A 16,600-nucleotide genomic window follows, 5' to 3' on the forward strand; every position below is an offset into this window, starting at 1 on the left:
ATGTTTTACTGAATTTGAACAAGGAACATAGTTCTTGCAGAGTATAGTTAGGGGTCAGGCTTTATATATATGACTATAACCCCTGCTACTTCAGACCTTAAAAGGGTTTATATCAGCTCCACTAGTTCACTTACTTTTGCTACAAGACACAATTATAGTTTCTCCTGGAAAGTCACAAAACAAATCTAAATCAAATCAAATCAAATCTCAAATGCAATCAGGCCCAGTATACTTTATTCACTTCAAATGGTCTTCAGCTGCACCTACAGAGATCCTGCAACTTCTAAGATTTTATATCCTTGAGTAGCAGTGTGGCTCAGTGAATAGGACACTAAATTAGATCATTAGAAAATTTATGCTTAGTTTCTACCTCTACTGCTACCATGCAAGTCTGAATGAGCTACTTTACTTCTCCATGTCTGTTTCCTCTCCCACACTTTGTCTTGTCTCTGTAGAATATAGTCCACACATCAGACACTCTCTCAATATGTATTTGTACAATGCAGCCTTGATTTTTGCTGGGAATTGCTGAAGCCAGCATAAATAAACAATCATAACAAGTCACAAATAATTTGATGCCAGTATGTTAACACAGTTTGTCAATGTATATGCCCTCTTAGCTCATTACAAATAAACAGAGACAAACACACTTGGTGTAACCTCACAGATATCAATCAAGTAATTCCAAGGGTATGGTGATTAATATTTTAAACCACTGGCACATATTTTTTTTAAGAGAGAATACCATTATTGCCAGAAAACTCACCTGATAATTCACAGCCAAGAAGTTCCATTCTTAAAGTACAGTGTCTTCTGCAAACCTGGGGATACAGTCGTATGTATTGTGATTTGATTGGAGGTGTGAATGAGTTGGCATAGGGGGTATTGTTGTCCACATTTCCACGGAACACCTGTGGCAAAAATACTCATTTCAAATGTGTTAGGACAACTACAGGATCTTCACTTTACTTTCAAACCTTCATGTCCATCCATTTTGCTTTTTTTGCTATCTCTAGATTTCAGTTCTGCCTTGCCTTTCACAACTTCTCACATTCTGCCCACAACGCCCTGATTTAGTAGGGTAACTAAATGAATAAACATCACTACTGATTACACATGCTTGAAGACAGGCATGTGTTTACATACCTTATTAAACCGGGGCCTCTAATTTGTCACTCTTTCTTCTTGCATACTCCAACTACAAATGCACTAAATTACATCTTTCTTTCAATTGGTATATTAAAACATCCCTATTCACTTCAGTCTGCTATAATTAACACTGACTGACATTTATTTTTTCCTCCTGCCTTTAGGAACCTGATCCAACTCCCAGTGAAATCAACTGGAGTCTTTCCATTGATTTCAGTGAGAGCTGAATTAAGCCCTTAAGCATGCTTCTATTCTCACTTGACTTTAACTAGATAGGCTTGCACTTTGCCTTCTCCTGTCATTATATACTTTTCCACACAGCATTGCCTCTTCCTGCCTGCATGACAGAAACAGTCCAGCTCTGCAAAATGACTTAGCTCTATCCTACCATGCACAGTGAGGGTTTCCCCCACCCTGCTGCTCTGAATACATTGTAAAAATAACTTTTATATAGGCTGCTGCTGTTCTTACAACGCAGAGATAAGTGGGTTCTCTGCTTTTAAGGGTTAACATTACTCTGCTAATGTAATAAAACTAAATTGAAAACAGAGTAATGAGTAATTACTGGTAAACTAATTAAAATGAAAATTAGTTAAGTGTAATAAATGGGATTATTCCAGCCTTGGGACACTGTATTTATAGATGCATCAATTAAAATATAAGAAATTCTGAGCAGGCATAATCTACACATTTATTGCTTTTTTCAGAAAAAATGAATAAGGCAATACATATCAAGCTGATTTCTCTGTTTCTTTGCTATGCAATTTTGCTCACTTACTAGAGGTGTCTCAGGCTTTTGGAAGTCAGCTATATTTCGGATTTTCATTCACAGGCAGACAACTTAATCTTACCATATCTTCATTGGTGCCTTTTACTTTGTAAGTCATCCATGATTTCCCATCATTACTATATGCAATTTTGTAAGATTTTATATATTCTGGGCTTCCAATCCTCTTAGCACCTTGGGTTATAACTCCAGTGACTCTCATCTTCCTTTGCAGGTTTATCTGAAGTAACAATTCAATATCAACAATAACTATCTGAGGGACACAATTGCTGTAAGCAGCTAAATTCTTTTTCTGACACAGGGAGAAGAAAATACAATGTTCCAGCCTGTAGCACTTTTATTGATTACCTATATATTTTTGTTCTGTCTTTTCTCCTCATATATATATGTGAAAAAGATGCATTCTTTTGCCCCCAAACATCACATACTATCCTGTATGTTTGTGTCCACACACATACATTTATCAATTCATATATATGAATTGGGTCTTCATCCATTTGGTTTTGGCCCTGCACTGCGTCTAGGTTTGGTTGTGGCCCTGCACGTTCAACTTTTTGGCAATCCACTGGAACACCTCCTTGTTGTGCTGCATGCTGTGCCACTGCTTCTGGGTCTGCTCCTTGTCCCAGGTGGCAACAAAATCGGGCATCTCCTAAACAGTCCCGTTCTGTCCCCAGCTCCAGGTAGCAGACGATGATGGCCTGGGCTCTACCGTGGCATTGGGTGGGGTTTGGGTGTCCGTGGTTGGGCAACAGTTTGGCTGTAAGGGTTTAAGTGGGGACACATGGATATGGGCCTTGGTGCATGGTTCCTACTCAGACTGAGTCTGGGTCTGGGTTTGGGTCTGGGTCTGGTTAGGTGTGCCTCCCCTTTTAGAGTGACCCCAGCTTAGCTAACCACACTCTCTTCTCCCTTACCTTTCTGGGGGCTTTTACCTGCCTCCCCAACCCCTGAACTTTCCAGGGGCTTTCACCTGATGTGCCCAAGATACCTGGCCATGCCTTCCCAAGCCCCAAACCTTCCAGGGGCATTTACCTGCTGGACCTAGCTTGGCTGGCCATGTCCTCACCCTCCCTCTCTGCCCACACTCAATCCCTGAATTTTCTAGGGGGCATCTACCTGCCAGCAACAACCATGCCAAGAACACCCACCCATGCCCTGAACTCTCACAACTGGGGTATAGGCTGTCAGTGACTGGTCCATCCAAGCTCCGCCAAACCATGAATTTCATAGAGGTATGTCCCTGCCAGTCTGATACTATCTGTCTGATTGCACTCTTCTCCCTCCACACCAGACACAGAACACCAACACCAGCTCCTTCACTCCAGGGTGAGCCTATGCAGAAGTCTGGTCATAGGGGATTTGCATCTGGATCGTTCGTTGTGAAGTTCTGAGTCTGTGTTTGAGTCTTAGGGGTATTCTGGCTTGTGTGTTTAGATCCAAATGGAGTGCTTCAGGATGGGGGTCTTTGGATCTTAGGGGTGCAGGGGGCTGGCCTAAGGTTTCAGGTGTCCAGAAGTCTGGACCGCTCTTTCTACCATGAACCATTGACTGGGCATTGGTTATCAAGAGAGCCAAGTTCCTTAAAATTTAAGAAAAAAAGATACGATATTCTTGATTTAGATCTGTAGATTGTCTTAATGTTTGCAAGAAAACCAAAAGAAAGAAAAAAAAGTCCCTGGAGCTTTCATATATATATAAAAATCTCATGAAGCTAACTTCATGTCTGGTGTACTGACATTAATTCAATACAGTTACACCTTGCTCTAAAAGTGTTTATTTTACTATGACCTTTATATCTGCCAAGTCAGTACTTAGCAAAATACAAACTTTATAACTGTGCAATAACAGCTAAGCAGTAGATGAAATCTTTCTTACTTAATGCACTTTAGGAGGCAGCAAATATTAACCAGCTCTTTTAGCACAACAAGCTGTTTTAAAGCTTAGTCCTTTATGATAATGGTGAAGAAAAGCAAACATAACAGATGAATATAATATAAAAATAAACATAAATAAAATATATCTTCTTTCAAACATCTTGGGCCAGATTCTGTTACTCTTTTTTATGGTATGCTGTGTAGCACTTTATGACTTTTGTTAGTGAGGCACGGTTCATCACTTTGAAGTCTATTATAATCCACACAATTCAATTTTATTCCATTTTTGTTGAAGTCTTTTACTGACACACTCATGACAGCACAAAAACTCTGCTCCACTGTTAGACAAGTAACACATGGTGCTTCTTCCCTTTCCTTAGTGCTAGTTCCTATCTCCTGACAGTGAACAGTAAGATAGTGTGACACTTTGTTCTTATCCTTCTCTGGCCTTACTTTATTGCGGGTTGCTCTGGTCTCCTGGCAGTAGAGGGGCTAATCTTCCTTTCATTCACAGCAGCTTCATACTGGTATAATACTTCAATGAAGTTAATCTGGATTCACAGTGAAGTTAAGTGGAAGGAGAATCAGACCCATTGTACCAAAACCAAGCTCCTTTGAGCACGATATGTCTCAGTACTTCCTTATATCCTGGATGTGGCTTTTTAAATACAATCTAGCCTTCAGTGATGTCAAAACAGTATCACAAAATGAGGATTAAAGGATTGTAGGTGAACAATAACAGTAAGAAAGTATAGACTGTGATAAAAAGAACCAGTGAGATTTTCAAGTGTCTCAGGGAATAAAGTGCCCAGGACTTAAGGCATTGAGAATCCTTCAGCTTTTCTGCACCCCCACCCCACCCCACGTGTTTTCAGATATATGACTCTTCTAGCCACAGCCACCCTAATCCTAGTGAAGTCTCATGTGTCTGCAAACAGGGAATCTGGGATCTATTTTTGTAAAGCAACTGAAGCGTTTGTTTCCTGCATTCTCTCGTGACTCTAATTGACAGTTGTGCTATTTCCACAGGTGCACTAATACCTTTGCTTATTTGGTTCATAAACAGAGTGGTGTTGCCTTGATAAGGCACTGAAATACCTGCATTGAAGATGGTGTCCAACAAAAGCAGCCTTGTTAATCTGAGCTCAATTTAAAAAAATGTTTTTCAACCTCACAAGGAAAAGGTATACAACATTTCACAGATGCTGGAAAGTATACATGGGACAATGTTTTAAAATGCATTTAGGTTCCAATCTTGTAAATGAACCAGAATGACGTATACAACTTAATCTGTGAGTGTTAAAAAATTGAGTGCCTATTTTTTCTCATCTTACACTAATTTTTTAAAGAATATTTTAATAAATGTTCAGTGGCCTAATTTATTAGGCAGTGACAAAAATGCGAAGTAAATAGAAATCTTTTTCTCTTAGAAGAAAACATAAGTGACTTATGTAACTTTGGTTTGCCATTTCAAAATTTTTCTAATGTATACGTTCATAATTATACACATATAATTATACACACACACGTGTGTGTGTGTGTGTGTGCATGTGTGAATGTGTGTATAAATATATTCATGAATGTATATATTAGACAGAAAAATCTTGAAATGGCAAACTAAAGCTACATAAATGTGTGTGTGTGTGTCTGTATTTATGTAGCTTTAGTTTGCCATTTCAAGATTTGTCTTATACATTCATAAATACATATATACGCACATTTATACACACAATCACACATATGTGTGTATATACACACAGAGAACACATGTGTGTGTGTATGTATCTATGACTTTATGTTAGCAAAATCTTGAAATGGCAAACAAAAACTACATAAATACATACGTGTGTGTATATTTACATATGCAAATTATAGGCATAGACAGATACAGACATTCATATATCAGTGTCATCTCAGTCTTCGATTTTATTTCTGTGATTCAAATCTTAAACTCCAAGAAAATGTATACATTCTTTTTTAATAGCTCTTAAATTCCCTATTCTTCATTAGGTTTATAATGGGAGGCTATTGACTCATCTAACAAAACTCTGTTTAGTACTTAAGGTAGAGTGGGCTGCCAGGTGTCATTAAGGATCTGACTTACAATTTTGGAGCTAGGATTTGGAATACATAAGAGATTTGTTAGCCCACTGAGTAATTTGCTATAGGCACCAGTTGATATGTAAATGCAGAAGTTCAATATTCAAGCAGAATCTGAAGCATGGAATCCATTTTCTTCAGAAATTATTCATAGAGTAAATATCTTTCCTACAATGTACAACATAAACAGAAGAAAATAGGAATAACTTTTTTCCCTTCCTTGATGCTGAACTCGACATTCTGAATAGTTGCATTTTTCTTTTCCAATTATCTTTTATCTTGTTTCAATTATTTTGTTTATGCCTCTTTTGGTTGGTCAAATTATGTTCGTTAGACTCTGAGCTGATGATCTGTATACTTATTCTATGTGGCGTGAACAGGAGAAACATTTAATGGGATCGGTTCAAAGTTCATTTCCTCTACAGGCGAGAATTAAATATAAACACATGTAATATGCAGAAAACCTCTACTTAACAATGAAAGTGTTTGCCTGACACCGTCTTGTTTACAAGATATAGCAGCAGACAGGGATGAATAAACTTACTGGCCTTAGGAGCAAAAATATTTGCAATACTCTTGGTCAGAATTCAGAATCATAATCCTCTTATTATCTTGTACAATTAGTAACAACAATACTAATGTGTTGTTAAATGGTACCAGGCTCTTTGGAGTTTGTTTTTACCATGCTTCTAATCTTGTTTCACAAGAAATGACCAATTAAAATCCCCACAGACTTGGGATTCTGAATATAACTTTTTATGAAGCCTCTGCAACAACAAAAATGTAGTTTATGATGGATTTTGGTGTCTGTCTGTTGTAGTTATAGGCTTCTGTTACAAATAATTTTGTTTATTCCAGCATGGAGTATATTTTCTATTAACCCTAGTTACACTGCTGAACCTGTTGTCCAATTGCTGAGAGGCTGAGGATCCAACCAAGGTAGGACTTGACATGAGGGGCTATAGCAAGACCAGAATAAGTGAGTGTTCACTGGATCTTTCACTGCATAGCACCAGTTCATGGTCCTGGGTGTGCTCACTTTTTTGTTAAAGCCTCCTAGAATTGTACTATCAGTAGAGCTGCTTCCCTGATTGGTAGCAGTGTTTGGAGATATAGTGTAGACAGGATACCAGAGGAAGTCTATATTTTATTCAGCTGATATCTAGACTTGATTAGAACAGGGTTAGGCTTAATCTAGACAACATCAGTTTGCAGGAAGAATTCAGAATTTTAACCAGTTAAGTTGGAAAACTGAGCACTGAGGCCAAAATTGTCAAATGTGGGTACCTAAAGTTGGTACCTACATCCACTAAATGGAAATTTGGGGCCTCAAGAGTGTGAAGAAATAAAAGGATGAAAATCTATGGGTTGTGTTGTGAAAGGGCACTCTCTAGGAATTCAAATGCCTCCAGGTAAGGGAGGGAATCAAATCAGCATCACCTATATCCTGGATGATATTTTGGGAAAATACAGGTGATAGTGTTGGTGGCACAACTGTGGATGCATGTATGTAGTCAACCTGGTTTTTATTTTTTTAATAACGAGGTTGGTAATTCAACACAAATTTGTCAAAAAATTGAAGATTTTAGGATGACCAAAACTGTATCTGTTGGCTAAATTAATATTCACTGAAAAAAAACATTGCCCGTCATCTGTTCTCATCACCTCTGAAAATCAGACACAAATATTTATGTTCCTAATCTGAATCATTCTAATTTAATAATCTTGGCCTAAGCCTCCTAGCTGGTGCTAGTGCTAGAGCTGCTGTAGATGTTAAAGGTGGCTGAAGTGATTTAATCCCTTTGACAAAGGAAGAATAGTGTATACAGATATGAGGTAGAATCAGAAGCCCACACAAGGCACAGTGCAACACAGAACCACAAGATGAGCTATATCTGTCCCTGAACTATAAACGTCATTGCTTTGTGCTGAAACATTAGTTATTTTTTAAACTGTCAGTAGAAATGAAAACATAGTTTGAAGGATGATTCATTTTTATCCATGAGCCTTGCACCGATTCTGAAACATGCTGAGAATCTACTCTACTACTGAGTTCAAGGAGAACTGCAGGCATATAATAAGTCTCTAGAGTAGGTTTGTCTGTAGCAGCTTTATAGCAGTCACTTCTATAACTGGCTATTCTTATATTGGTCTATTTGACAGCCCTTCCAGTAAAACATTTACAGATATATTAAGAAGATGTCCCATATTGTTCCAGTACTGACAGTACAAAGAAGATCATTCCTGCATGCAACATCAAAGTGCCAATGGAACAGATAAAGCAGGTCAATAAATTTAACTATTTGGGAAGCTGGATAACATCAGAAGGTAAATGTGATCAAGAAATAAAATGGAAAATAGGGATGGCAAAAGATGCATTTCTGAACATGAAAAAGATATTGACAAATAGCAAAATTTCTCTGGGGATGAAGTTAAGAGTTTTGGATTGCTATGTTATATCAGCCCTCATGTATGCATCAGAATGCTGGGCAATATCGCCAAGTATGTAAAAGAGAATTGAAGCAACTGAGATGTGGTTTGTAAAGCACATCTTGAAGGTATGTTGGACAAGTCACACTTCAAATGAAGATATTTTGTTAAGAGCAGGCTTCAGGAGAAAGTTGTTGATTAACATCAGAAAAAGACATTTGGAGTTTCTCAAACATGTTATGAGGAAAGAAAAAATTGAAAGTCTGGTTGTAACTGGAAAGGAAGGAGAGATCATGAAAGATAGAGCATGACTTATGTCAAGAGTCTATCTAAATAAACAAATGTATCAACACCGGAAATTCTGTATGCCTCAAAGAGAAGAGATGTGTGAACTTCCTGTTTGGATATGGTACCTACAGAGAGACTGACAGTGCTGCATAGGGCTCCATTCAGAAATCCTTGTTTGAGATCAGGTAAACTTCAAGACTAAAAAACTGTCAAGAACAAAGCTTAACATGCCAAGAGAGTTCTCTGCAAATAGGAAATCCTTGATATATTTCATCTGATGCATACAAAAAAATGATTGAGGAGAACTAAATTCGAGTGAACTGTTATAAAGACTATTCTGTACTTTCCATAGGACTCATGATGCATGTACAATTTTTTTCTGTTACTCCTGATCTGATCCATAGACTAAGGACATGTTTACAAAGCAAACTTACTGTACCAGGCAGTGGCCCACTCCAATGTACCATGCTGTTCCACGCAGGTTACCTCCTAGTCTAGGGACAGAAGTTACATATAAACTGGTTTAAGTGATCAGAAACTGGTTTAAACCTGTAACAGAACAATGCCCAATAGGTTCAGTGCACATAAACCAGTTTCAAAATGGCTGAAACTGGTTTAACATAAACCTGCATGAATGTAGTTAACAGACTTAACTGATTTGGGTCAAACCGGTTTATGAAACTTCTGCCCCAGACCCCTTGCTCATTCAAATTAAATCAGAGTCCCCCAGCACCCCAGCATGCTTTCCAGCCTTGGGCTGTGCTGTGCTGTGTGCTCCAGCAGAGAAGGATTGCAGGATGGGGAGACAGGTACTGGGGTCTGGGGCCATGGAAGGGGGTTAAGCTTCCCTTCCCCTGAGTACAGAGCTCCCCTGCCCCGCTAAAAACTTGCTGTAGGCTGCAACTGTGGACTAAGAATCCCAGAGGCACCTGGAAGCTGGAAGAAGAAGTAATTAGCAACCTTGCAGAGTCCTGCTGTTATGATTCTGGACTTCAAATCCCAGAGACCTTGGGGCAGCAGGAAGAGGAAGTGTACACACAGCCTATGCTGGCTATGTACAGAGAGCTTTACTCTAGCCCCCCCGACTTCTGGCCTGAGCCACTGCAGGCATATGGCTCCATTTCCTGAATCAAAAGTGAATGTCTCTCCAGTTGTTTCTTAGTTTAATTTCGGCGGCTAGACTAACCTGCAAAGACTGAATCAATTCAGCCTCAGGCTTTTTGACTATCTGTACTTAGCCACACAAGGGAAGCAGAACAGCCATACTTAACATGACACATTGGGCAAGTTAATTAGGACTGCCAGTTGTCTTTCATGAACATCGCATAGCTGTGGCTACACCATTGCCAGTTCAGGAGGTAACTCACATGCAGCAGCACAATACATTTGTGTATGCTGCCACCTGGCAAGTTTGTGATATAAACACACCTAAAAAATTTGCACTCATTTAGAGCTGTAGCTAAGTCCCCTCCCAGCTTCCTCCCCCCAAATCTCTATAACAGACTCCTTTGCAATCTGTTACCTTATGGCTATTTTACAGCGCCTAGTATAACAGGGTACATGGCTGTGACTCCTAGGTCTCTAATGCAAATGAATACTAATAATTAGGCTCAACTTTCTTCTGCATTCAATGCTCATGTGTCCCCAAGTAATCTCTTGAAAAACAAACGCATACAAGCAATCTCAAAGACTTTAACTAAACTTTTAACTGGCCTAAAGTTAAGTATGTGTTTAGATGCTTGTTGACCTCAGTGGTACAGTGCACATAAGAAAGGCAATCAGACTGTGACCATCTGTGAATATATCAAATTGCATGTTAAAAACTGTAGATATGGAGAACATAACTTTGAGGGGTTGATTAGATCAAATTATAGCACATGCTATGAACAGTAACAAAATGTGCTCACTTCATTTGGTTTTTTTTAAAAAAATTACTTTACATAATCAGACAGACTAAAAACTGGTTTGGTTTGTTTCGTCTTATTAAGTCATTATTTTGGTCCCAAAGGTAGTTGTTATGAATGCCATTAACTGAACGATATGAATTATTCAGCTACTAGCATGTTTAGACTGTCATCTCAATAAGAGGCCTATAATCAGTCTCATTGTTCAGAATTCTGTGATCTTGTAAATTTTTATCTCATTTGCAAACTATTGATAAAATGGTTATTAACTTTTGTGTTTTAGCTAAAGATAGAAATATAAAATATATTTTATTGTTATTATTAATCCTTCCATATATTTCACTGAATGTTGGCATATTCTTTATGACAGCTCTCTCCACAAACTCTTTAAAAATAAGAAACCCCCCCCCAGTATTTAAAAGTTTAGTTAAGGAATGCCTCAATAAAATTATAGGCAGGGAAAGTGCTTTTGATCAATATTATCTCCAAAGAATCAAACTGTTAATAGGTATCTGCTGGTATTAAAGGCAGCTGAATGTGATGCTAGCCATATTGCTCCTTTGTGTGTTATTCACTATAAAAGCTAGTATGCTTCACTCAGGCTAGTATAATTGGCTTGGCTAGGCTCAGGCAAGTCATTACTGATTGACTTATTTCTACATATACAACAGATTAAATTCAGGGCCTTCAGAGATTGGAAGGTAAATTATAGCCATAAACCCAAAGCAGAAAGGCTCAACCATTCTAAAGAATTAAAAGTAAATCTTAAACACACCATAAAACTATCTAGGGCAGATGCTTGATTCATTGTATTAATGGCAGAGACCTGAGGTAATGTTCCATTCCCTTTCTTTTAAGATTCTGTGGAATACAAACATCTTTGCATTCTTAGATAATAAATGTAAGTTGATCCAAAGCCCATTAGGTTTCCTTTAATTTCAAATGGGATTTGACTCAGGCCCATTTGTAGCTTGTCAGGCTAAGGAGTATTAAGGAATTACAATGAGGTGACTTAAAAGAACCTACTGGGCATTCAATTTGTAATATGAGAAGCTGACCCAGTCTGTTTAAGGCACTGACTACTATAACCAAACCTTGTATACGGCTTATCAGAAAGGCAGCTGAAACAGAAATAAGAGGAAGGCAGGATGGCCATGCTATCAGTTATTCATCAGTTATTCATATATAACAGATATAGTGCTCTCAAAAATGTCAGTGAAAGAAGGATTTAAATTTACCTAACTTCATTTTTCTTTTCCAACCCATCTCCTCTGTAACCACTCATACAAATCCTATATTATGTCCATTCTCTTTTTCACTTACAACTGGTCATCTTCCTCATCTGATTGCCTAAAATTCCACTTCAAATCTCTCTGCAAGTTTCCCATGCCTTATGGATGCCTATTGTAAACACTCTGTTTTAAACACTTAAAATTGAAAATGACTATTTACCTTTATTTTTTGCATATGTATATTTGTCTTGGTAACACCCCTTCTAATTTTTATGACATTAATACATTTTATCCTTTATTTAAAGCCTTATAAATCTCTGCTTCAGATTATATCTCAGACCTTTTTATTCTTTATTGGATTTTCTTTCACCACCTTAATTCTACTAGCAGTGCTATCTTCATGGGCCAGTGTAGACTCCTTCTTTTACTGCTGTCTTCTGCAATGCATTATTTGTGGAATATTCTTCCAAGCAAACTGTTCCTTTCTCTTCCAGTCTTTCCTAAAGTCTTGTTTCTCCCATGAGGTCTACCAATACTACTATTATTATTATTATTATGGGTATTACTTTAGCACCTAGAAGTCTTAGCCATGGACCAGGACCCTGTTGTGTCAGAGCTGTACAAACACAGAATAAGAAAAATGGTTTCTGGGCCAAATCTAAATGTAACAGATGTGCACAGTTAGATAGGGAACCAGTGAAGATAATATTGGTTAGCATGATAGAAAGTTATTATTATGTATCAACACTCTCTCACCCATTTTTTTTTGTGTAGGCATTATGACAAAGGAGTGTTTTAAGGAGGGATTTGAAAGAGAATAATGAGGCAGCTTTGTGGATGTCAATGGAGAATAACTTCCAAATGAGACGAATGGGAGAAAGAACAAAACCGCCTGTTCAAAAATCTAGCAAGGAGGCAATTGAATTTTGGCATAGAAGGCTAGAACTGACCTCCTGATATTGAGAAAGAGATTATAGCTGGGTGGGAGAGATTGTGAAGACAAGTGGATTTTGCTTTAAGTGATTTTCTACATGCTCCCTCTTAATGGGAAATGGGACTCTTTTTTGAATAGAAAAATTATGTTTGTACCTGTATCCCTCACTGTGCCCTAGGCTGGGGACAGACATTTAAAAAACCCAGAATTACCTTGATTCATCTTTGCAGGATAGTCTAACCTGCCTAGGTTGAACCAGTTTGCAACTGCACGGACATTTCCTCTCGACTGAGGAAACACAGGCATATATCTTCAGTGGCTCAGGCTAAAAGCCGGGGGGTGCTGGAGCAGCCCTCCATTCCCTTCCACAGTACGAAAGTGGCCAGGCCTCAGCAGGACCTCTGATTAGGGAAAGATTTAAACACCCCCCCTGGCCTGCACAGTCCCAGGCTTTTCCCCACTTGCTGCTCAGGGGTGGGAGTGTTGCCAGCCCCCAGCCCTGGGCTAGCAATCTGAAGCAAGGAGGTGTGTGCGATGCATGCATCTTTACTGATACTGAGCTTTTCAATATCCCTTTCCTTGCTTCTTCATACTGTCTGCAAACCTGACAGGCCAGGGAGCAAGTAGGGAGCTGATAACACTGCATTTATCAGCCCATCAACAGAACAAAAGACTCTCTCATTAGTTCAAACTCTTCTTAAACAGCTTTTTCAAGGGACATTACCAGCTGACTTGTTTATTAGCTGGTCTGTCTGCCTGTCCCAGTGAAATTGGAGACACACACACATAGACACCTCTCAGCATTAGCTAGTATACCACACGCCTAGGGTCAATGGGGCTGGGGTCTGTGTTGTGGAAGATGGGAGGGAGGGAGGGGGGATCCCTATTTGAGCAGTAAGGGAGGAGTGGGGCAGGGGGAAGTGAGGCAGACCCTGCTGTGCCTGCAGTCTCTGCCAGAGCTCTGGCTAGGGAGCAGAGGGGTGATCCCAGCCCTCCTCCAGTACAGCAGTGAGCCCAGCCCAGAGAGCATGCCAGGATTCTGGGGGACTCTGGTTTAACTTAAAACAGGAAAGGGTCTGGGACAGACATTGCATAAACTGGTTTGAGCTCCATCAGTTAAATCTGATACTACATTCAACCAGATTTATTTCAAACCAGTTTCAGCCACTGGGAAACTGGTTTGTGTGCACTGAACTTATGTTCTGTTATGGGTTTAAACCAGTTTCTGATCACTTAAACTGGTTTATGTGTAATGTTTGTCCGAAGCCCTAGCGATCCTGGCACCCTGGGCATTGAGCTGGGCATTGCAATCCCGGCTCATTTTCCTTGTGTACCCCCAAGGCAAGGTGGAATACCGACAGTGTCTACCCTTCTGTGAAATATTCTTCCAACTTGTAGAACCCCTGTGCCTTTGGTTAGAGCATTCACTATTTAGTTTTAGATTCTTTTGTAACTTAAAGCTTCTTCAGGCCTGTTGAAAGATGTAGAAGAAAAAGAAAAAAAATCTTGCTTGAAATGCCATCCCTACTGTACCCACTATTGCTCTTAAGAAGGTAAACCACCATTCCTGGTAGACTCTGAGCTTCCTGAATTCAAGAATAGCCTATTGTGTGACTCTGCCACAGTGACAATAACCATTCTGACCTGCTTTAGAAAGGGGCAGATTTCCATCATCTCCTGAGCATGATTGTAGCCCAAGTTTAGGTGCCTAAAAGATTTTACAGCTGCTGGAGTTGGGTTGATCTGCAATGCTCATTGTGATTTCTATACCCAAATTCCATAAAAGTCCTCTTCAGGCATCTTCAGTGTCAGTTTGGGCCTGACCTCTTTTGACTGTATTTGGGAAGGAAGAAGTAAATGCACAAAATGGAGAATGATTGGTTAGACTGCAGTACTGCAGAAAAAAGCCTGGGGGTTCTAGAGGAGAGCAAGCTGAATGTAAGTTAACAGTGTAACAGGGCATGTTTACACACTCATTAAAGTGCTGTAATTATGGTGTGTTAAGTTTAGTACCTGTAGTAGCAGATACTAACTTAAGGCATCACAATTGGCACTACTGTGCATTAGCACAAATGAATGGATTTTAGGTGACACTTACCAGTCATTGTGGACTAATATACTGCACATTAACACATTAGCATGGTTTTTGACAGCTGTGCTAAAGCACAGTAGACTAATCCAATGGGCCTTAAGGTTCTCATGTAGACATGCCTACTGTTGTTAAAAACAAGCAAGAAGAAGCATTTTGGGATAGGTTACCTGGAATGTTGCATGCAAATCAAAGGATTCTTCTACTCTATGCCACAGTGGTAAAGCCTCACTTAGATTATTGTGTCCAGTTTTCAACATATGCTGCCAGAAAGAAATGCAAACATTGGGTGCATCTACATGTGCATTTTAATACATAAAACTGTGCAATTATGTTAATGTGCAGTAAAATAGGCTACTGTGCATTAAGCATCACTTTAAAAAAGTGCACTTTTGGTATTGCACATTAGGGCAGCCTAATTTGCATTTATTTAGTACCTCGGGGCACCTATACACGAAGGTGGAGGCTGCTCCACATGCTGGAACTGCAGGACACTGCAGCAGACTTGATTAATTGAGTCTGCTGGTGTGTGGCAATTGCCACGCTCCAGCAGCCTCCAGTGTCTCATTTATCAGTGCTTATCATGCTTAAAAATGGCGTTGGGGTGATTGAATGAAAGCTCATCGAATAACCTTTAGTTCAAATGCCCCCACTGCCATTTTCAGGTATGGGGATGCTGATACAGGAGATGTGGCAGTGCTTTAATTAGAGCAGCTCGAAGCCATTCTAATTAAAGAGCTGCCCCTCTACTTCCAGAGCACATGTAAAAGTCTCCTCACATTGGAGGTGCTAAAATTAATGCACATTAGGAAAAACACATTAAACCACATCGAGACATGCCCACTGTAAAGTATCCAGAAGAGTGAAACAATGACTAGAGGTCTAGAAAACATGGTATACAAGAATTAGCAGAAACTGGGAGCACCGAGTCTAAAGAAAAAAAAAAAAGAGAGAGAGGATTTGCTACAAGAAACCAATGTTTTTTCTTGATATCTTTCACTGGACCAACTGGAGACCTAGGGGGGAGATGTCAGACAAGCTTTCAAGTACAAAGTGCCTTTCTTCAGGTCAGGAAAGATGATTTAATAACAGTTTTCAAATACTATAAAGAAGAAGGTGATCAATTGTTCTTTGTGTCCAAGAGGATAGGGAAAGAAATAACAACTTAAATTTCAGTAAGGCAGTCTTAGACTAGATATTAGGAAGATTTTTTTGACTGTTTAAGCACTGAAACAGATTGCCTAGAGAGGTTGTGAATCTTCATCATTGGAGATTTTAAGTGCAGGTGAGACAAAAATTTGCCTTGGATGGTCTAGGTAGGAATGATCATGCCTTGGGGAGGAGAAGGCTGGACTAGATGACCTCCTAAGGTCTCTTCAAACCCATGTTTCTTGAAAGGTAGTTAGCCTTCCCTATTTCACCCCCTCCTCCTTCCTCTCAAGATGAATTCAAGGCCATTCAAGACTTCCTTAAGATATTTCCTGACACTTGTGAAATAATACAAGTATAGTAACATAAATTACTAGATAGGTATTATCTCTACCAGGCAGAACTGTTGAGGACTATTAATGGAAGCCTACTTCAATCAGTGAAGGTTCCAGATTCAGCTGCAAGAGAATACAAAGGAGATAGTAAATTCTGTTGGAAAAGTCTAAATACTTCTACTACCTTACTCTTAATTCCCTATTAGTTCAAATGTTCCAAGAAAATCTTAAACAATAAATGACCTTCTAAACATAAGAAAAGACATCAGAGACTGGATCAACTCTTCTACAAAGTCTATCTATCTGCCAGTTTTTGGAACCTGGCC

General features: G+C 39.1%; 1 protein-coding gene across 1 annotated transcript in view; it reads right to left on the reverse strand.

Annotated features, from left to right (window-relative positions):
- The window catches only part of EDIL3 (EGF like repeats and discoidin domains 3), a 354,955-nt gene that overhangs the window by 100,222 nt on the left and 238,133 nt on the right, over positions 1-16,600 (reverse strand). The window contains exons 7-8 of the mRNA XM_019531712.1: positions 2,001-2,156; positions 767-911 (exon numbers count right to left, since the gene is read on the reverse strand). Of these exons, the coding sequence (XP_019387257.1) occupies positions 767-911; positions 2,001-2,156 (301 nt within the window). The remainder of the gene's footprint in view (positions 1-766; positions 912-2,000; positions 2,157-16,600) is intronic.

Source organism: Crocodylus porosus, unplaced genomic scaffold, assembly GCF_001723895.1.
Source record: "Crocodylus porosus isolate Cpor-Errol unplaced genomic scaffold, CroPor_comp1, whole genome shotgun sequence".
Taxonomy (NCBI): domain Eukaryota; kingdom Metazoa; phylum Chordata; order Crocodylia; family Crocodylidae; genus Crocodylus; species Crocodylus porosus.